Source organism: Mirounga leonina, unplaced genomic scaffold (assembly GCF_011800145.1).
Source record: "Mirounga leonina isolate KUSES-001 unplaced genomic scaffold, KU_Mleo_1.0 Mir_53, whole genome shotgun sequence".
NCBI lineage: Eukaryota > Metazoa > Chordata > Mammalia > Carnivora > Phocidae > Mirounga > Mirounga leonina.
Window position 1 is genome coordinate 81,316,291 of NW_023270807.1, and position 24,198 is coordinate 81,340,488.

Below are 24,198 nucleotides of genomic sequence, written 5' to 3' on the forward strand. Positions count from 1 at the left end.
CACAGTGCTAAACTATACAAAAGTGAATCGTGGTATTGTTTCACCTTATCCTTAATTTTAAGTGTCAGTCTCTTAATTCTATTTTCAAGAACTATATGATTTTATTAACACTAGCATATATCCTTTAGCATTGTTTTAGATATCATTGTTTTAAGCCACAAAACTGATGAGTCAAAATCAATAGTAGGATTACATTCAAAAGTCTTTTACAGTTTAAACAAATTTTTATTTTCCTTTTATTTTAATTTTTTAAAGATTTTATTTGTTTATTTGAGAGAGAGAGTGAGCGAGAGAGAGAGCACATGAGCAGGGGCAGAGGGAGAGGGAGAAGCAGACTCCCCACCGAGTAGAGAGACCAATGCAGGGCTCAACCCCAGGACCCTAGGATCATGACTTGAGCCAAAGGCAGTTGCTTAACTGACTGAGCTACCCAGGCACCCCAAATTTTTATTTTCTATGTAACTCAGTTATTTTCTAGCCCTATATAGAGCAAACAATAGAACCTTGAGACAAATTAAATATTCAAATTCTATCTACAATTAATACTGAATTTATTTCTTAAACATTTCAGAGAAGGATTATCTATTTGTTACAGTAACTACTAATTTAGGGAGCATATTCAAATCCTAATAGGCCGGTTCATTACCAACAATTAGATCAAGAATTTCAAATTAACTTTTTCCTTTTTTAAAACTTACTCCTTTCTCACTGAATAACTTTGGTGTCTGGTGAACTTCTAATTGATGCATTCCATACATAGGTATGTCCCACAAAATGTTTCCCTTGTTAGTATTTTTATCAACACAATGATTCTGGGCTAATACCCAACTTAATAGAGATATCTCTCAATACACAGATTTTTGGCCAACATTTTTTTTCTGAGAAAATATTTTTATTTATTACTCAAAAATTCTATATAGCAAATGAATTAAACTATGCAAAGAAAAAACCGTGAATTACATTCAAATACAGTTAGTAAAACATCAAAATTATATATAAGTATTTGGAAAGCTCAGAGTAACTATAAGTGGCAGATATAATGAAAACACAGTAATGTATTCCCTTTGAAGTAACTATAATAAATTTAATTATTTTGATCATATTAATTGTTTGGATCACAAAACAATGTTTTAAGCATTAACTTTAGCACCTACTTTGAAAATCTATTCTGTATGCTGTGTTTTAGTTACTTTTTAATTAACTGGTCAAGCATTTTGGTTAGCAGTCTCACACATAACAATTTTTCCCATTTAAAATAATAAGAAATTGACTCCTTGTTAGCGCTTTCACACAGAATATGTGATTTTCAGAAAATGACTTTTATATTAAGTGGGAGAAGCTTATAACTAATGATGACTTATTATGTGCCAGGGAAAAAGGCAGTTATTTTGTCTTTAAGAAAAAAAAATATGATTGTTTCGGAATACGAAGAAAAATAGTCAAAAGCACAACTTCAATGGCTATAATAAATTGTAACAAGTGTGCAGAGAGAAATTTATTTATCCTCGAGTATAATACAAGTAATGAGTCCTGAAAAGAAGCAGTGAACTGTGTTAAAACTTTTGTCAGAGTTGACAAAGTTTTGATAGGCTTTTTTTATAACATTTTTTAAAGCTTTTCATGCCAAATATTACATTAATGCCAAACTGGAATTATGTTTTCTGTTGAAATAATGAATTGATCTTAGTAATCCCAATCTCTTCTGAACAAGAGGTTGTCAAAAATATTCTTAAGTTTCTGTTTGAGCAGAGATTCTGTATCTCTCTAGAACAACTTTTTGTGTACTATGTTGATTTTATTATGGTTTTGATTATTAAGAACAAACACAATTTCATTACTTCTAAAAGAGGTAAGTTTTCTTATAACTGTGTTATCATCTGCTATTTTATTTTTAAATACTAAATATTAATACAATTAATATATTAATGCAGTTACTCTTATAATAAATATTAATATCAATAATATCAATATAGTGATAGTATTCCTTGTCCTCAAGTACATATGCTACTATCTTAGTCAAGTGACCAATCTCCTGCAGTAACTTTATTTTTTTATTTTTTATTTTTTTAAAGATTTTATTTATTTATTTGAGAGAGAATGAGAAAGAGAGCACATGAGAGGGGGAAGGGTCAGAGAGAGAAGCAGACTCCCCGCCGAGCAGGGAGCCCAATGCGGGACTCGATCCCGGGACTCCAGGATCATGACCTGAGCCGAAGGCAGTCGCTTAACCGACTGAGCCACCCAGGCGCCCTCCTGCAGTAACTTTAGATTTTGCCTGCTAAAATCCTAAATTCAGAAAAATTAAAATGTCAAGAAGTCTTCTATCTTAAACTGTGGAACTTCCTCTAGAGCTTTGGACAACCATAAAGATATGGTCCTTTACCAGATAAGACCAGGGAAATCAAAACTCATTAAGTTTGTTTGGTATGCTCTACATATTTTAACTAGCTCAACATCACTGTAAGGGTTACATAGGAAGAGCTTCGAATCAGAAAAGTTCAACATTCTATACATTTTCTTCAGGTAAATGTTATTAAAATAAAATATGTGCCCAAGACAATACAATTTATAGGAAGAACCTGAGATCTGTTACTACCCTCACTGTCCATATATCCTTACCCTCAAGCAAAACAACAACCAAATCCTTATGAAATCGTTAAGTCCAGTACTCCGGTGGAGAACTGTTCTCTTCTCCACTCAGGTACTATTGGTTACTGTAATAAATTCATCACAGCCATTTTACTAGCAAGTGGTTTCTGCTTTCTTCCCATACTTTGCCTGAAGGCTCTGCTAAAAGCTCTAGAAATTGGGTCCTCAACTAATGGCCTCATTGGAATGAAAGGACTAAGGTAGATTCTTCTATAATGACTTCAAGGACTAGCCTCATGGGTAAAGGCTTCAGTGCTGACCAGACCATACCAGGACACAGAGCCAGAATTTCCAGGAATAATGACTTCCTGAAACAGACTATAACCCTGAAATTTGAGAGACAATGAATTAGTTAAGCATAACTTAATGAACCAATGAGGGAAATCTAACTGGAATTACTTATTGGAAGATTACTGGCATATTTTTAAAGGTCTTGATCTCCAACCCATATTTTCATAAAACCTGATATGGTATCTTGTTCCCACTGACCATTCATATATTCAGGAATACTTTCTTTATCTAAGTTTCTTTATTGTTTCATGGCAAAGTGATTAACATGGTAAATACAAGAAGAATAGGCTCTTCCCTTTTACTGGAATGTAGTCTGACAAATCGACTGTGTAACCAAAATGTTTAAAGTTTATGGACTGTTATATTTAAGAATGTTTATTAAAACATATATAATAAGCCCCCCAAAGTGACAATATGTGGAACCAATGCCTAACAAAACCTTCCCAGTAATCAGGTGTATTACTTGGTCTAAGTTTATGGGTTCTCTGCTTGAAAAAAAGATCAATTTCTGACAGGCTAGGAATCCCAGCTGATTTGAGAGACATAGATAGAAATTCATCCACATTTACAGGTACTTCAGGTGATACCTAGTGGAGATGAATAATTTGAGTTTGGTTTCTTAGTTTCTGGATAGGAGAGTAAATAAGGGCAATTTTTTAAAAACTTCCAAGTGACAGAAGTTATTAAAAATACAATCCTAGATTTCTAATAACATCCCCAAACAGAAGTTAATTTTCTGCCTCAACTGGTCATTTAACATTCCATAGAACTAGATATTAGATATTTTGATCTTACTACAAAATTTATATTTGTTAGGCGCCTGGGTGGCTCAGTTGGTTAAGCGACTGCCTTCAGCTCAGGTCATGATCCTGGAGTCCCTGGATCGAGCCCCGCATCGGGCTCCCTGCTCACCAGGGAGTCTGCTTCTCCCTCTGACCCTCCTGACCCTCCCCCCTCTCATGTGCTCTCTCTCTCAGTCTCTCTCAAATAAATAAATAAAATCTTTAAAAAAAAATTTGTATTTGTTAATAAACACTTCTTGTTGTATCTATGTAAATGAATTGACCAAAAAAGAAAGAGGAAGAGGAAGGAGGAGGAGAAAGAGGAAGTGGAGGAGGAGGAGGAGGAGAAGAAAGGAAAGAAAAATCATCTTTTCTGTTGTTCTTTTTCACAAGAATTTATCATTGGAGAGTATTTATGATCATAAGAGGAAAACAGAGGGAGAAAAAGTACAAACCTTGGAAGTAGGCAAAAAAATAACTGCTTATCCTTCACTCTAAGAGCATGTACCTTTGTCTGAGTCTACTATTCACTATTGATTAAGATAATTTATAAATCTGTAAGAGATGTTAATTTGTAGAAAGTTCATAGTAATACAAATGATACTTATCTAGTAGAGAAGCAAAGACTTCTGTTTATAGTAAAGATAACCTTCAGGGTTTCAGATTTATTGCCCTGTTGGACATTAATCTATTTAGTATAAAACTAGGAGTCTTATCCTAGCATTCTTTCTTTCAGTGAATTATAAATGCTTCCCTTGTTTCTATAGCCTTTTGAACCAGGTATACTATACTGCTGGTTCCCTCGTTAATAAATTAAATATATCTTTAGCATGCATTCATCCAGTGTAACACTTGACTCATTTTTAGGTTTTGAGTTTTTTATAAAGTATATTACCTTATTTCTTCTACGTCATAAAAGTCAAGGGCAAAACAGGAGACAATTAAAAAAAACTCTCAATAGTAACATTTGCACATGAGAAAGCTAAAATAAATTTATTGAGGGCATGAAAATTTCCCACTTCTCAAGGTACAGATCCAGTAAATGCTTTGAAATCAAGGAAAAACCGACACTAGGCTGACAATGCATTAGAAAATGTCATGCTGCTTTAATAAATGCTTTATTCAACCACTCTTCTAAATTCCACAGCTTCAAAATTCTACTACCTACATATCCATCTTACTGTATCTACATTGAATAGTTCTGTTCAGGTGCTATTGTTTACCTATGTAATATCCACCCCATTCTTATCCCATTACAATCTGGCCAGCCATGTGCCTCAGGGGAAGCTGGCACTGACTTCAGCCTCATCTCCAACTGGGGGAGGAGGATGGGTCTGGAAGTATAAGCCAATCATGCCTTATTGTCCCCATCACTCATTGCTTTAGGCATGGATATGTGACATAATTTTGACCAATTAGACAAAAAGATAAATCTATTGATGGGCACCTCAGAAAAGTTCTTTACGTTTATCAAAAAAACAGACATAATGAAGAGACAACCTGTTTTTCTTCATTTCTGAAGTTAATACCTAAAATAGTTGCAGATCTGACACCCATGAGGGGGAGCTAGCCTGAAGTAAAAAGATGACCTATCAAAATGGAGAAGCAGATAGACAAATCCAACAAAGCCAATCCTGGACCTTTTGTTATGTGAAAGCACCTTTCCTTATTGTTTAGAGACATTTTAAGTTGGGCTCTTCATTACTTGGAGCTGGAGAAAGCATAAGAGATAAACTTTGACTATACTTCCAAGTCAGCCCTGCAGCTGACTGCAGTCTCTAAAGAAGGATCTCTACTTATACTTGTTTATATAGACTTCAAAAGTTGGATCTTTTCCTCCTCTGTTTCTACATACTTGGATTCCTAACCTTGACTTTTCCAAGGCATGAAACCTCCGGCAATTTACTTCACCTCTCTGAACCTCATTTCCTTCATCTATAGAGTGAGGTTAATATGTACCTCAAAGGGCTTTTATAAAAATTAAGTGAATTTTTATTGGTGGCTCAGTCAGTTGAGCATCTGCCTTTGGCTCAGGTCATGATCTCAGGGTCCTGGGATAGAGCCCCGCGTGGGGCTCCCAGTTCAGTGGGGAATCTGTTTTTCCCTCTGCCTTTCCACAACCCCCACCCCCAGCTCACTCTCTCTCTCTCTAATAAAATCTTAAAAAAATAATAAAAAGTAAATAAAATAAAACAAAATAAATAAAAATTAAGTGAAATGCCAGATTTAAAAAAATGCCTGAGATTAGATAAAAGTGGTCAGGAAAGCATCTAACCTGGCTTGGATAAAAATCATACACTCAAAACGTAACTTTTGAATAGCCAAATGGACATACCACTTTCCTACTTAATTCACCAACTAACAACAGGGGTAAAAGAGAAGGTACAGAAATATATGAAATGAAATTTGTAGAACTGTTCTATTTAATTTTATTCTCATCAACCGCAAGAAGCATGTTAGCCTCTCTCTCTCTAATCTATGTCTCTAGGTGAAGAGTTCATGACGCTGTTGGTATTTATAATTTGTCATGCACTCCAAGTATAGAAAACATTCATTTTTTGTTGAGAGATATTTCCCAATCAATAACTTGCTCTTCGAGGGAGGGAGAAGATGTCTGTACAACATACCGTGGTACTCTCCGCAGAAATTAGATTTGAAAACTGACAACCTTCCAAGATTTAAAAAGCATCTTTTTATGTAATGACAAGTCCATAAGCATAGCTCTACATTTTTTACAATATCAACTATAAGATAAGCAACATCACATATTCTTTTAAATAATCTCTAATTTAATCACTTATCTTTTGGTTTTTTGTATATTTTTCTTTTCTTGGCATTCTTCTTGTGTTTGAAAGATAATAAGCCTTTAAATGGAGACTAAGAGAATTTCTTTTTTTTTTTTTTTAAGATTTTATTTATTTATTTGATAGAGAGAGACACAGCGAGAGAGGGAACACAAGCAGGGGGAGTGGGAGAGGGAGAAGCAGGCTTCCCTCTGAGCAGGGAGCCCGATGCAGGGCTCGATCCCAGGACCCTGGGGTCATGACCTGAGCCAAAGGCAGACGCTTAACAACTGAGCCACCCAGGCACCCGGACTAAGAGAATTTCTTAGCCACCACGAGGCAAGGTAGCTTCTGGAGAGGAAAAGTATAAGGTCATCAAGACACTTTCGATCACACTCCCCCCAAGGAAAAGTAATTTTGTTTCTTTCGACTATGTATTGATTTTAAGGTACACCTTAAAGGTACCTGTATAGTCTTTGAAATTACTCTGTATTCCTATCCTAATTCATTTAAGAGGCTGCAAGTTCTCTAGCCCTGACACCAGCATTAATTTTTTTCTTTCTTTTCTTTCTTTTTTTAATACTAGCCTGTTTTTTTCCACTGAGATATATTGGGACCTATCTAACTTAGATACATTATGTACCTGAACTATCAGGAAAATATTCCTGTCTCAGCATGCCATTTCTGTCCACAGTAATTTAGACATTCTTCATGCTGCATTTATGTCCACAAGGGTAATAGTCCTTACATTAAAAACCAGCCTTCAAGAAGCGTTTCACCCTTCATGAAGTCCATTACCACCTTTCTCTCTCTGACCCTGAACTGCCTCCAACTCCCACTGTTTTTATTTATTTATTTATTTATTTTTAAAGATTTTATTTATTTGCGAGAGAGAGAATGAGAGACAGAGAGCATGAGAGGGAAGAGAGTCAGAAGAAGAAGCAGACCCCCCGCTGAGCAGGGAGCCTGATGTGGGACTCGATCCCGGGACTCCAGGATCATGACCTGAGCCGAAGGCAGTTGCTTAACCAACTGAGCCACCCAGGTGCCCCTCCCACTGTTTTTAATAAGCAACTCAAATGTGGTAAACTATCTTCTCTGTGCTGAGGGCAAAAGCACCAACAGATACATGATAACATGGTTTGGAAAAACACACTGAAATAAGCCCATAATTCTAGTCCTAAAATAGCCCACTGCAAACAAAGTCTTAAAATTATTTTCAAACCCTAAACTTTAGTCTGATTCCTGTAGTCCATGAATTTTTCTTCTGCCACATGTGCTCTAATGACACAGCAGATAATATATGTGTTTCCAAAGGTCTGCTTAGACAGACATGCGGCCAGTGTTCATCAACTAACTAAAAATAACATACAGGTAAATCAAAGAGAGGACAAAGTATCTCCCTACAGGTTAAGAGTCTCATGTAGGAAACCCTAAAGCTCAGCCACAATTCTGAACAAGTCTCAGAGTCCATTTCATGCAAAGATTAAGAGAGAATCATTTACAGCTTTTAAATTTTGGAAATGGTATTTTAAATGAAATAGTAAAAAATCAAAACCAATACCCCATCATAGAGTGGATTTAACTGTCCATGAGCAACTCAAGGAAACGTGTCAGCTACACTACAATTACAAAACAGGATGATACTATGGCAAGAGTAATTTTGATATTAGACAGATGAACCTAAGTTCAAATTCCATCCCTGGCGGGGTGGGGGGGGGTGCTTTAAGCAAGTTATACACTCTACTTATCTCTAAAATGTCACTAATTTGTAGGGCTCATGTGAGGATTAAGAAAATATATCATGTCCCTGGTATAGTAAAACCCAGTAAGCCACCAATAAGCCGTAGCTAATGGTAGTAAGTACCTTCATCTCTGCACATTTCATGTTGAATGTGCACCAAACCATTGTTTTCAAAGTGTTCCTTGGAGACTTCTATCTCTGTGTTTTCACAGAAGCCATCTGGATGGAGCTGGGGTAGTGGAGAAGAAGGGGGTAGGGGTAGGGATGTAGGGAGTACAAAGCAACAGGTTCTAGGACCATTAGCTCCCTGTGGCTGATTTTACATAAGTGAGTATTGGGAAATATTATTTTCATAAAAAGAATTCTATTATTTAAAAGAAAACCTCAAAATCATTGAATGATGCATGGCCTTACAGTTTAAAACTTGTAAAGTTTTCAGGCTCTGTCACCTTCTTAGAATCTAATGCCTACATCCACTACTTAGAAGTTTTCCCATCTGTGTTAATGAGCTGATGTGAAGCTATTCTCTTACTCTTCCATTCTCTCTCCTCGTCTCCCTGTCCTTTGTCTACCACCCATCTCTCAATTCTCCTTAAGACAACTGAATAGGTACACACACACACACACACACGCACGCACACACCTTTAGTCATATTAATAGACAATGATAACTAGACTACAAAAAGAAAATAAACCAACATTTTGGCCTGATTTGCTCTATCCTCTAACACAAACAAAACCAGCCACAATACTGAAACTTAGTATCTCTATTTACCAACACTATATACCACTTTATTCTACCATCTCTGCCATGTTTTGACTCTGGTAAATTTGCTGTCAAACAATTCTGTTCATTCAGATGTATGAGATTTTTGGCAGCTATGACCTTCGTAGAAACATGTGTCTTATTATCAATTGTCCATAATAGAGTGATGAAAAGATTAGGCAAGGTAATCCACTCATTTTAATGAGTGATTAAGGTTCCCAGAGAGACAGACTTATAGGTTAGAAATGGTAAGTCAATGCAAAAACTCCCTTGAAATTTCTCCTGAGGTATATCAAAATGTGATATACTGCATACATAATAACACTGTTTAGTAAATTATATTCTTATAAAACCAAAACACTATCGGGGTGCCTGAGTGGCTCAGTCAGTTAAGTGTCTGCCTTTAGCTCAGGTCATGATCTTAGGGTCCTGGGATCAAGCCCCATATAGGGCTCCCTGCTCAGCTGGGAACCTGCTTCTCCCTCTTCCTCTGCCCCTCTCCCATGCTCGTGCTCTCTCCCTCTCTAATAAATAAATAAAATATTTTAAAATAATAAAATAAATAAATAAATAAATAAATAAATAAATAAATAAATAAAATGAAGACACTATCATCTTAGCATAGAAAACTTAGCTGGAACTGTATAACCTATAAAATGTTATCGTATGAATCAAACTGTGGAACCCAATGTTTTATTTGACTTTTAAACATCACACTATCAGAAGAAATCCAGGCACAAAATCATGTGTCCCACGCACACTCCCTACTGAATACACAAACACACTTAGTCCCTCCAAATAAATATTTGAAGAAGGCAACCTTTATTTTAACAACCCGGCTAATAATTCATGTTTAATTTAAACTCTGAGATGGAAAAAAAAAAAAAAAAAGGATACACAGTTCTAAATGTAATAAATTAATATAAAGATACGTTTCTTAACAGCATTGTTCATTCCTCATCCTTTTCTATGTAATGCTATTTGTTCTCTATGTTTTAGTTTGGGGGCTTGACGAGGACCAGAATTGAGATCTAGTAGGTTCTTAAACTATTGAATATAAAACCTCACTAGGTTTTATAACAAAGGAGGAGTGGTTTCTTACTTCAATCTTCAGATTAATTTAATGACAGAGGGCTTTATCTTTTACTGTATACATAGCATGTATGCATTTTATGAAAGGAAGTCTGTAGAGTGATTTACATTATTATTAGTGAAAAGTACCAGCCTGAAGGTGGGATACAATGTAGTCATAATTTTAAATACTATCAAATGGGTACTCTAGAGACTCTAAACTAAAATTCAATTAGTCATTTTACAAAAAGCTGTTAAATAAAAAAAAACAGTTATAATTATAGTAGATGACAAATGTATTGAGATCTTAATCATGATCCCCAATCTCAGATCTAGGACAGAACGTATAGTAAAATGGTCAAATGAGTTTGTTTCATGAGATCATAAGCATAAAAGAATATCTGACAAACAAGGTCACAGACACAGATGTATTTGAGATCAAAGAATAATTTCTAGTTCCATATTAGATTGAGATTAATTTGACTTGCAAAAGACAAAAGAGAGAGAGAGAAAACCTAAAGGGAGTTCCTTCTTGGTAGTATTAACAACATTTAAAATTATATTTGAAATAAATAAGTAAAATCATTTATAAAGGCAAAAGCCAAATATTAATAATTATGTGTTAAAATCTGAACTGAATATAATGTTCCAGAAATGGGGTATTTGTTTTATTCAATTAAATTTTTAGCAAGAGAAAGAAAAACCTTTTTTGTTTCATCCTTGACCAAAGTACTTAAAAAAAAAATTATATAAGTTGACATTTTTGCCTAAATAAAATGAAATAGTGTCTTGGGAAATCGAAGAAGAAAAATACAGCTTATGCTCATGAAGAACTTAAGAGTTTAGAGGAGAGAATGACATATACAATGATACTATAACAGCTCAATTGAAATATGTACAAACTACAGTGGAAAACATTCAGAAATGAGGACAGAAGAAATATGAGAGTTGCAAGCCCATCAGAAAAATCTTTCTAACATAGATGGAACTTGAATAGACACAGTAAGAATGTGTAAGAGTTCGGTGAGTGGATAAGTGGACAGAGAATTGTCTAAGCAAAGGGAAGAGAACATACAAAGGCTCAGAGATGCTCAGAGACCATAGTATTTTTGAATGTCGGGGCATGGATCCAGAATGATGGAAAAGAGTTTGAGTCCATTTGAGATGGCCTATGATACATCTTTTATTTTAATCGGTAACCTTTTTTATTATTTGTTTAGTTTTCCCATAGCATCTCTGTGAGCACTGGCTTTATTTTGCTTTATTTTCTGCCACTTTTTATTAATAAATAAGATATACGTAGAGAGAAAAGTACCAAGCGCACAATGATATAGCTCAGTGATTTTTCAGTTCAGGCACACCCATGAAAACACCATCCAGACAGGAAATACAGTACTACCCAACCAGAAGCCCTCCAGGCTATCTTCCAAGCATTAATGATCTCTCATCCCTGGCAGCCCCTCCTGCAAGCAATACCCTGACTTCTAACATCACCAACAGTTTTACCTGGCTTTGAAATTTACATAAATGAAATAGGGTACATATTCTTTTATTTCCACTTTCCTTCCCTCAGGTGATGTTTGTGAAATTCATCCGCATCACATATGGCAATAGATCATTCATGTACATTGTTGTGTACTATTCCCTTATATGAATGCACCACCATAAATGCAAATTTATCCACTGCACTGTTAACAGATATCCTTGCACTGTTTTCAGTTCGACCCTGTTATGAGCACTGGTGCATTCCTGCACATGTCATTTGGAGAACATATGTACTCAGTTCTAAGGGCTTTACACCCAAGAATGGATTTACTGGGTCATTAGGTTATACAAAGTGCTTGTAAGGATTTATAGTCCGACCAGTAGTGTCTGAGCATTTTACTTGCTCTATACTCTTACAAAACCTGATATTCTGATTTTCATCTTTCTGCTGAGTGTGTAGTAGTTTCTCATTGTGATTTTAGTTCACATATCCTTAGTGACTGACTGGGGAGGTGCTCCTATTTTCCTATGATTTTTGGCCATTATCCTAATACTAAATGGCCTAAATTAATTCTTTTGCATGCTATTTTTAATGTACCTAGCAGGCCTTTCAGTCACCATCATTGTCACTTGACAAAGGGAGTGTGGGGGTTAGGAAATGCTGAAGAGCATTTTAAACAATTATTGACAGCAATATATCTTCAAGAAATAATTTTCTTCCTTCCTCTTGTTTTCTACCCATCTTCATTCTTCTACTATCCTAATCTATTTGTCCACCCTATCTGTCTTCTTCCCTTCTATATTTCCAGTCCAAAATGGTCAATAAATAGAAGGCAATTAACAATGTCCAAGTCCTGTCTAGAGAGTTCAATAGATCAATAACAAGTTTACATTTGAGACCTAGCCTTCTTACTTTAGGGTTGCCAAAGGTTTGAGGGTTTTGGTTGGTTGGTTGGTTGGTTGGTTGGTTTTATAAATGAAACAAGTAAGCATGCCTGACTATTTGAAAATAAATGGATCATTCATAAAATTTAAACAGGATAAATATAAATGTCTCCTTTTTGTTATAACTCATGAACAATGTTTTAAAGAAATATCAGAAGCATTTTAAAGAAATATCAGAAGGAAAATGGGAAAAAAATGGTATCTACTGTGAAAAGAGAACAATAAAAGAAGATATACAAGGGTGCTTTCTTTCACTTTCCCTAAAGACCAAATACAAGTCACATTTGGCAAAACTAAAGTAGCCATGACCTTTTCCTTCCTCTGCATGATTAATTACTTCATGTCCTATTAATTGGAAGATGTGGCTGAATTTCAAACACTTTCATTTTCTGTGCATATCATCCTGTACTGTAACCACCGATTAAGCTGTTCATCAGAGGTGAGCCAACAAGGTCATCTGAGCAGTATCTCTTCAGCTATTCATTATCCATCTTCAATGGTAATTAACAATGGTAACATTTCCATAAATCAACATCTTTCTGATTATTCTCTGATGACAAACAGTCAAAATGTGTGCATCCCAGCCCACCCCTTTTAATTTTATATATTAAAAAAAAATTCTAAATATACCACAGAGAAAGCTCAGGTGAAATATTACAGGAGTTTCTTCAATTAAAATGTATGCAGAAAATAAGGTTATGTACCTTTGAAAGAGAAATACAAACCTATGCACAAAACTAAATGGGTCTGTTGGCAACACAGCGGGGAAACATAAGAAGCAAAGGGCGTCAGCCACCTAGTACCAATTTATTCCTCTGGCAAGAAAATACAGCTCAGTTCAGCTTCAAAGATAACCATTTGCCTACTCAGCCATGGAACGTGACAATTTAAAACAGAAAGCAGATTTAATTCACCTTACTCTCAAAACACAAATTACAAGGTGGACCAAAAAGAACTTGTCAAAGAATATACTTACTTTATTCTTTTCCAGATCATAATTTGGAAATGTAATTTTTAGGTTTGGTTTTGTTTATTTTGTGTACTAATGGTGCACTGTTGTTTATTGTTGAGGTTTTAAGCTTTTTGGCTCTATATATAAGATTAGTTAGTAAATTCAGAAGCTTTTTGGCTCTATGTATCAGATAAGTTAGTAAATTCAGAAATGCTATTTCTTCCTTGGTTCACTTGAATTGACATTTTCATCTCCAAAGGCTAGTCTAAAATTGTCATTTCTAAAATTCACTCACTACAGTAAGGTCTTTCTGAATTTGTAGAAAATTAATTATAAAGTATTTTTAAAATATCATAATAAAAGTACTGAAAACAAATTAAAACTTAAATTATTAGCAATAGGTAATCAGCTTATCAATTACATATGACTATATATAATAATTACATAATGATTATGTATTACTACATGGCATATTAATATATTATGTTGTTAAATATTATATTGTATATCATTACATATACATGACTGTATGTAATATATAGTTATAAGCTGTATTTATTTCTAAATATTGGAAGTAAAATAGTTCATGCTTTTTGATATTATATTTTAGTATTCCTGTTGACATTTTCAATTTTTACAATAAGTTATTGTTAAACATATACACACACACACACACACACAGGAGATCTGTGTGTATATATATATATATATATATATACACACACACACACACATACATACAGGGTTTGGAATTAGTCCCAAATTAATATGTAGAACTGAAGGCACTTATATTTAGTCTGTAGTCTAGTACTAATAAATGATAGCATTATAAAATGGTATGTCTATATTGCTACTGTATGTTAATGTGTTTTTCACAAGTAAGAAAAACACAACTCAAAGTGGCTTAACCAGTAAGAAGATGTATTGTATCACAAAACCAGAAATCAAAGGATATATCAAGGTCTAGATAAAAGAATGAACAGGGCTCAGCGCTGTTTACCTAAAATTTACCCAGAAAAGACCTCCTTCTCCCTTTGACAATTTTGTCTCCAGGCTGCCTCTTCTCAGAGCCACTTGCATGCCAGAGAGCAGAGAAACAATGAGATAAGGCTTCTCCCCATCACGGAATATAAATCTTTCCTTTCAGTCTGATTGGACTAAACCCGCGTCATTTAACTGAATAGGCACTAAGTAAGCTGATTTTACATTTTAGATTATTTTAAAATGATTTTGTTATGCTTTTATGGGTTTTTGTTTGTTTTTTTTTTTGCTTTTGTTTCCATTTTGCGTTTTTATTAAATAGGAAGGAAAAAAAAAAAAAACAGATGCGCCTGGGTGTCTCAGTCAGTTGGGCGTCTGCCTTTGGCTCAGGTCCTGATCTCGGGGGTCCAGGGACTGAGCCCCACGTCAGGCTCCCTGCTCAGCAGGGAGCCTGTTCCTCCCTCTGCCTCTGCCTCTCTTCCCTGCTCATGCTCTCTCTCTCTGTCTCAAATAAATAAATTTCTTAAAAATAAAAAAAAAACCCACAAATACTTATATTTTTCCAGTCAAAGATAACAAAAACATAGTGAGCATTCTTGAAGAATACAGGATTATAGAAAAGTTACTGAGGGAAAGGCAAAGACAACAATAAGGCTTTTAGATGTGGTCAAGTAGCTTGCCCACAGTAGTTTACTGTAACAAATGATTGTGTTACACCTAAAGTAAGAAAATGATACATATTCCAAAGCCATTCCCCCAACACTGGGTAAACAGAATGATTCTCACCTTGAGGCATCTCAGGTGGCAGATAATGAGGTTCTTGGGCACTAACATGTACCCATTCGAAGTCATCATATAGATCCTGGTGGTAATCACAGGCCCCTGGACCATCATCAAAAGTACAGCCACCTAAAAGAAGAAGAGAAAGATTATTGTTACATTCTACACAGATTTGCTAAAATTGAGAATTGTGCTGGAAAAGGAAAGATTATATTGAATATGTAATCGGCACTGTTAATAATAATTGGTACTCCTGTTTTTGACTGTTCTCATTAAATTTTCACATAAAATGAATTACTATCAGTAGTTTCTGTTTGAATAAGAAGCCAGTTTGAGCCTCAGAAGGAAGGCTGAGGCACAGATTTTGAAAGATTAAAAATAGTGAAAGATACTTGTAGAGTGAAGCTTTCCTGAAATACACATACCATCTAAAATCTAAATAGATTTTAGTAACTTCAGTGTGGAGAAGGGAAAGAGTAAAAATTGTTTTTTTCATAATGCAAGTTCAAAAAGGTGAAGTTAATATTTAAATCTTACCAAATTCCTTTCTTGAAAAGAACACTTTGAAAGGACATTTGAAATAGCAAATGAAACATATAAAGCTTTATAGGGTCTAAAAGTGTTTGAGGTCAGTGATATATTCTTCCATACTTTATTTAGATTACTTTCATACACACTTATTATGGCTTAAAAGGAGGAAAAAAACTAAAACGTAAAACTGATCAGATTAGCCTATAATCACTCTCACCACTTCCACTTTATTTAATAACCTTTTTTTTTTTTTTTTAAATAAATGGAGGTAGCCTTTCCCCTTTATATCAGTCATTTTTCTTGGGTTTTTTTCCAGGGGTAATTTTATGGCAGAAGTAGAATGATTACTTTTGCTTCTCAACCTACATATCCAGGCACACAAAACTCAACATACTTAGTTTTATTCAGTTCATGAAAATAAAAACAGGCCTGTATGTCTAATCTTGAAAGAAAATGGATTAGAACTAATGAAAATTCAGCAGCGGGTTTAATGAGAAAAACCAATAACCTGTCTCCTTTCAAGTAAGTTATTTGTTTAGTTTCCATGGGGATCTTTGTGAAGAAATTCAGTGAATTATCTGACCAAACAGCAAACTATGGAGTGGTAAACTTCTGGCCTATAAATTTGTCTTTGTAAACAAGGAATTCATTTTTTTTTTAACAAAAGTTTGGCAGCTTATATATGAATAAAAATTGCATTCCTCGTCAATGACAGAGATAAGCAAAGAAGGCAAGATCAGAGATGTTCAGATGACATTACAGCCCTAATAACCATTTTCGAAAGCAGAATATGTATATGGGCATCCTTGACTCATTCTTATGACTACATCAATCCTTTAAAATAATCAAACTTAGCAGCTTGAAAGCTTAATGATGTCTTTTAAATATCCTAAAATAGCCTCTTTATAAATGCTTTCATGGAAAATGATGTACGTCTTAATTTAAAATTAATCAATGAAAAAAGGTTGCTAAGAAATGCATCTTCATATAGCAAGGGGAAAGTTTTTCTCAAAATATAATTTGCTATCACAAACCCAAAATGACTTACTGCTTTGTAACCCATGCCTTCAGGGCCCCCACTGCCCCTTATAATAGTGTGAGTGGTCTCTGTATATAAATTTAAACTACCAATGGAACCTACATTGGCTCATTTGGAAGACAAATGACCTTAATTGCTGCCCTTCATAGCCATGGTTAATTTTAGACTCCAGGATTCTGATTAGCTATAACCACTGGAAGTATCTGTACAAAAGAAGGGGGTCAACCCCTACTATTTGTTGTTGCACATCATTGCCAGATCAGTCAAGAGTTTTGGAAATAGTTGCTGGTCCACTTGACTTGATTGATAAGAAAATTTTTAAAAGATGATTTTTTTTCTACTGCAGCTTATAGTAAATTCTAATCTAAGAGGTACCATGTATCTATTTACAACACATAGGGCATATCAATAAATCTCTTATAAAACATTTTTTTTAAACATTTTGCATTTTAAATTTCAAGGGTAAGTACTAATACTGTATACTGAATTAAATGACAGGAAATTAAAAAAAAAAAAAATGTTCCTGGCCTGATGAATGGCATAGTGGCATAGACAGACATTTATATGCATAAATACAGTGTGTTATAAGGGATAATAACAGTATGACCAAGGTCACAAGGAACACAAATGACAAATGAACTGGCTACCTACACCAGGGCTGGTTAGAGAAGGCTTCATGTATTTAGGCCTATAAAGATGAGTAAAGATAATGCTGGGCCAGAACGGAGATAGGACTAAAATTAGAGAAAAACAAGAGCAAAGGCATGCAACTCTAAAGAAACATGAGATTTGTGGGGATCTCAAATATCCTTAAAAATTTCTGTGTTATGAACATGAAAAGTATGTAGGGGACAAGGCAGAAATAAAACAAAATACGAAAGATTTTAAATATAAAATACTTAGATTTTATTCTGTAGTTGTATTGAAGACATCAAAGGATTTTATCCAGGAGTAGGACAAAATTCAAACCATGCCGAAAATAATAGCAACAACAATAATAGTGATAACAACTCTAGTAGTCATGTAGAGTCTAAAGAGGAATGAAGGAAAATGGAGGTAGAGTGTTTGGTTCAACCTTACAACAGATAACACGTAACAGGTAACAACACAAGAGAATATATCTTGAGGTAATCCCATTATATACAATCCCTGTTTACCATTTAAAGCTCACTAGAAAGTCTTATAAACAAAGTCTTCTATACACATGTTCCTGAGTTCAAGACGTCTTCATATATAGCATTAAAATCTACTTAAAGGAGAAGCATCTTAGCAAGTTTCTAATTCATAAAAATATAACTCATGAATTTAGTTATAAATTTAGATGGCAGCACAAAAGGAGGCAAGATGTTCAAGAACCTAAGTTAGGTAGAGGGGATGAAAAATAGCAAGGAAACAGCTTACATTCAGTTGTTGTATTTGCCACCAGTAAGACTACAATGAGTATCTGCAAATCACGTCAGAGAAAGAGCAATCACAAGTTCCTTGACCCCTGGAGGAAATTTACTTCTGAAGAGCCATTTCAGAGATTGCTAATTCCTCCATACCAATCAATCAACTAAGGGACAGACCTATCACTGCAATGGTCTGCTTCCACTTATGGGGCTTTGCAAACTGCTTACCTGAAGATAAAAATCAAGCTAATTTGGATTTACCTGACTTTCTTTCCATTCCTAAGCTGCTCACTGAAAGGACTGGTACTAAGAAACATTAGTATCCCAACCCCAAAACGATATTGCCTAAACATCCAGCATTTAGACTCTTGAGTGTTTAAACAGATGGTGGTAGACTCTATGAGAGAGCATGGAAATAGAAATCCTAACTGTAGAATCATGAAAGAAAGAATACTAAACTCAAATCCTTTCTGATGTCAAAGTTTTCAATAAAAACCAGTGTTGGGTTAATTTAGAACAAAGTTAAATTGGAGAAAAATAAGTTTCAAAAAATTAAAAATAAATTTAAAAAATAAAATTTAAAAAAATTGGTGAGAAATACAAAGTCAGTGGGGCCCTGGACAGCTCTGAACATTTTGTAAAGGACATTCTTTTAAAAGATATTGTACTAGGGGTGCTGGGATGGCTCAGTCGGTCAACCGACTGACTCCTGATTTCAGCTCAGGTCATGATCTCAGGGTTCTGGGATGGAGCCCTGAGTCTGGCTTCTTGCCCAGTGGGGAATCTGCTTGAGGATTCTCTTTCCCAATTCCTCTGCCCCTCCCCCCGCTGACGTGTCCCCGCACATGCATGCCAGCTCTCTCTTTTTCTCTCTCTCACAAATAAATAAATCTTTAAAAAAATTTTTTTTTAAATATTGTACTAGGATATTGCACATTCTCCCCTCCAGGGCACTTATGCAGTCTTAATTTCCTGGCTGAATACAATAGCAAGAATCATACAGAATTTTCTTTTATGGTTCTTTACTATATACAAAGAACAAGCTTCATTTAGTTGAAAACACAGATTATTTTTCTTCTTATTTCCTTAAATAGTTTGGAATAACAAGGTTTTAAAAAGAGAAACTCTTGGACAAAATATGTTGGCAAATACAATATCCTTAGCACACCTATGGACACGTTAATCTTTTCCAATTGTGAATTAAGCTGTGATATACAAATTCACTCATGTAAGTGATCATCAACTTTGCAATGATCTTTCTTCCATTAAGAACAAAAAGATTAACACATGTTACATTAGGACACATGCAATACTGACTTAAACTAACTTTGAATAGATCATCTTTATCTATGCTAATCAGAAACCATAATATAAGTTTACTGGTATAATCCCCAAAACTCATTACAAAGAGGCCAATACATTTCACCAAAAAATTTAAAAGAACAAAAAAGGAATTTATTACTAAGTATCTATGATCTGAGTCAATATATTCTATTCCCAGAAAAACAGATTACTGGAAAAAGGGTAAAAATTTATGTTTTCATATAAAGTTCGTATTTCCTCTCGAATCTACTGGGTTATCTTAATGGCTTTTTTCTTTGTTTTTCTTTTCAACTCTACAGTTCTAGGAATACTGAAGGTACAAAATAAGAATTAACAATGCCATGACAATGTTTAGGTAGTTTACATCTGCTCTAAAAATAAGCAACATTTTTTCTCAATTTAAGTACTGAAGTTCAAGTAAGAAAAAAAAATCCAAATAGATTCAAAGTACAAATGCCTTTGGGAGCATTAGTATGAGTCACTGGTCATAATCCATTGCTCTGATTCAATACTAAAGAGGATCTACTGAAGAAAAATTAGAAGATTCGTGAATAAGAGTTGCTTAAAAGATAATCACATCAGATCAAAAAAAAAAAAAAAGAGGCTTTTACCCTGCTAGTAACTAATTAGTATGTGAAAATATTATTTGAGCCTAGCTCCTTCATAAAGGAAAAGAACTTGAAACACATTTGTGGAAATCCAAACCCATCATTTATTGATAGATACAAATGATTCTTAATGGTGAGAGAAGAGCTCATTTCAAACATACCCACAAATTATCTAACTGTTCATCCCTAAAGTTTCATTTCTGGCCAAGAATATATGTTTAATATATAGAATCCAACATTATTTAGCTAGTAAGACTTCTATTCAAACTGTCTTATGATTCAAAGCAAATGCTATACTCCATCTGACTAAGTAATCTTCCTTTAATAAGACTGAATTAGCCAGAATAGAATAATAAACCCAAATTCATTCCCTCCATCTTTGCAGAAGCAATATTAAAATATCCTAAACATCAATGGATAAAACTTAAGTAATTCCGGGGCGCCTGGGTGGCTCAGTCGGTTAAGCATCTGCCTTCGGCTATGGTTATGATCCCAGCGTCCTGGGATCAAGCCCCACATCAGACTCCCGGCTCAGCAGAGGCTCTGCTTCTCCCTCTCCCTCTGCTGCTCCCCCTGCTTGTGCGCGCTCTCTCTCTCTCTCTAATAAATAAATAAAATCTTAAAAAAAACTTAAGGAATTTCAAGGAACTGGCACACACCACCACTTACGTGATGGAAGAGAGACTGTTTCTAGACACAGCAAGAAGTAAAGGTTAAACATGTACATAGCTTTATTTTACTTCTTTGAGCTTTAATCTCCATCCCAGTAAAATCAAGACAACAATAGCTACAGTACAGTTAGTTGTGTATTAATGATAATGCATGTAAAGCCCCTAACACTCAACAAGTTTTCTGTTAACGGTAGCCTTATTTTCTCAGATCCCATTCTTGACAGTTTATTATCTATAAACACAAACCTATGCACATATCTAAGTACTAAAGCCTAAATGAGAAACTTATGATTTCCATATAATTTACCCAAAAAGTCTAAAGCGTTCCCATAAAGGCAGTATTACCATATTACCATCATTAGATATGCTTTCAGTTAGGAAATACCTTCCTTTAGATCAGGGATCAGCAAATTTTATCTGTAAAAAACAAGCTAATAAATATTTTTGGTTTTGCAGGCCGTACCATTTCTTTTCTTTTTTATTTTTTTTAAAGATTTTATTTATTTATTAGAGACAGAGATAGCATGAGCAGGGGGAGAGGGAGAGGGAGAGGAAGAAGCGGACTCCCCACTCAGCGGAGAGCCCATCACGGTGCGGAATCCCAGGGCCCTGAGATCATGACCTGAGCCGAAGCCAGATGTTTAAACAACTGAACCACTCAAGTACACCCAGGCCATACCATTTCTGTCACAACTATATGTCACTGAAGCAAGAAAGCAGCCACAGAGAATACCCAACAAATGGATATGGCTGTCTTCAAATTAAACTTCTATTTACAAAAATGGATGGCAAACTGGATTTGGCCTCTGGGCCATAGTTCAGTAACCCCTGGTATAGATCACTCTGATCATAAGTATTCTTTTTTTTTTTAAAGGTTTTTATTTATTTATTTAAGTGAGAGAGACAGGGAGAGAGACAGAGATAGTGACAGAGAGAGCACAAGCCAGAGGAGAGGGAGAAGCAGGCTCCCCACTGAGCAGGGAGCCCAACATGGGGCTTGATCCCAGGACCCTGAGATCACGACCTGAGCCGAAGACAGATGCTTCACCAACTGAGCCACCCAGGTGCTCCAAGTATTCTTGAAAATTATAGGTAATATATGGTCTGGTTAAAAGCTTACAACCAAGGGTCTTTCGTTTCTGCACCACCTCCATAGGACTCAATTTTTTCCCCATATATCAAGACAAGTAGCAGTGGTCCACAGCCAGGAAACTGAACTGAATGAGTCTGAATGACAAAACTACATCTGAAACCAAATCAGATTATCTGGCTGGGCAGAGAGATTCAAGTCAGAAAGTGAGAACACGGAAATGCTAAAGAAACTCTCAAGGTCCTCTAGTCTGGGTTCCAAACTTTTAAGACACAAAGGGAAATAAATATATTTTATATCATGACTCAGTATGCACATGCATACATGCATGCAAATATTTATATACATAGTACATGTGAACAATCACATTCATTCAATCATTCACTATCTCATTCTATGGATCACTAATCCAGTGCTCTTTCTATAAATGAAATTAAAGGAAGAGTAGTTGTATGAATCAGGGGAGTAGATATGAAAAAAAAAGGGGCTACCAATCCTTTGTCTCAAATACATGTGAGCACATGTCCACTGTGGGAAGGGACCCAGGAGATAGGTGTGAGCAATCTAAGTTTCTATGCCTAATTTCTAGGTCTCAAGTTGAGTCCAAAAATAAGCCTCTGAGACATGGGCAGCCCTGGCAGTAGGTGACTTCATCCAACCTCATTATGGAGCTAATGGATGATTACATGCCAAACAGCCATAGAAATGATTTCACACATGACAAGAGGTTTACTTAAATATAAAAGGAATATATTAATGAAAGGCACCTCATAGAGAAAAAAATTAAAGTGGCCCACTCACAGAGCAAGAAACTATCAGAGCCAAGACCCGAACCTGGGCACTGTGGGTTCTTTACTCTTAACCTCCCTACATTAAATGGCTCCTCAAAATCAGGTGAGATTAGACATTTTTAGAATCATCCAGTACAGCTCCCTCCAATGGTCAAATCCTCATGGTATTACTCAACACAGAGCACTTTACCTATTCAACCCATATGATGATGCGGTAGTGCTCCATCATTTGAGAATAAAACACAGTAAACTTTAAACCATATCACATATCAAAGTCTCTCAGGCTTAATGCCACAGATAGGAAAGGGTCTTTATTGGATAAAGCTATAATAGCCTAGCTGATTACTAGTAACTTTGACAAAGAATTTTATTCAAATAGGGTGACTTAAGGCTGAGAATTTGTATGTTTGCAACATTATCTTATCATCCTTGCTTGACAACCTTTACTTTTCACCTCACCTCCCCCAAAACATGTATAAATAAGTAGCTTTTCTATCTTTGAAAACATTAAAATAAATTAAAAGCAATTTGTTCTGGCAATTTTTACAGTAGCCTTCACATTAATCCTAGTTTTAAAAGCCAGGTGTTTTTCCCAAGATCATTAATGTATTTACACAAGTTTCTCTTCCTATTTTTTATCCTTTTATCTATTCCAGTAAAATCTCATCTTTTTTGCTTAGCGTTAGATACACAATCTAGACAAACCTATTGAACAAAGTAATGGAGGGTAAGTGTACTGAAAAATAAAATTCCCAACTGAAGCCATATTTACATTTCAGTAAAATTGGAAAACCACCCAAGCTCACACTTCAACATTTCTTTGTTTTGTTTTGTTTCTCATGAAGGGATTGCTGTTGGGCTCTGCTTCACTCGTATCACGCACATCCTGGCTTATTTCAGCCATTGCTCCTGACTCTCAGCTCAAGCATGATGGGTAATAGGCCATTTTTCATTTATGAAGGAAGTTCTGTGAAATGCTGAAGCCATGTAAAATGGAATTCCACAAACCACCCTCCTAGAGGAAGGGTAAAGATCTGCTTTGAGGCTTTGAATTTAAAGATTTGCATCAGTTTGGCAAAGGAGTCTTAAAATAATCAAGCACATTTTTTTTTAAAGATTTTTTATTTATTCATTTGTCAGAGAGAGAGCACAAGCAGAGGGAGAAGCAGGTTCCCTTCTGAGCAAGGAGCCCTTTGCGGAACTCGATCCCAGGACCCTGGGATCATGACCTGAGCCGAAGGCAGACACTTAACCGACTGAGCCACCCAGGCACCCCAATCAAGCACATTTTTAGGAAGGTCCACAATTCAGTTTTATGAGACTTTGAAATACACTTCAAGGAACTGATAATCCACTAATTTAGGTAAATAATTAAAATGCATCTCAAAAGTTAAAAAAAATTTATTTCATTAATATGAAACCCCTTTCTTATCAAAATGTTTCTAGACTACAGGCCAATGTTTGGGTTTTCCGTAGTTTTTATTTATTTATTTATTTATTTATTTATTTATTTATTTATTTATTT

At 35.2% G+C, this 24,198-nt stretch overlaps 1 protein-coding gene across 2 annotated transcripts in view; it reads right to left on the bottom strand.

The window, feature by feature from the left end:
• PTPRK (protein tyrosine phosphatase receptor type K) overlaps positions 1–24,198 on the bottom strand; it is a 555,842-nt gene that overhangs the window by 410,171 nt on the left and 121,473 nt on the right. For both annotated transcript variants that reach the window (XM_034990587.1, XM_034990586.1), the window contains exon 2: positions 15,236–15,358. In XM_034990587.1, the coding sequence (XP_034846478.1) occupies positions 15,236–15,358 (123 nt within the window). The remainder of the gene's footprint in view (positions 1–15,235; positions 15,359–24,198) is intronic.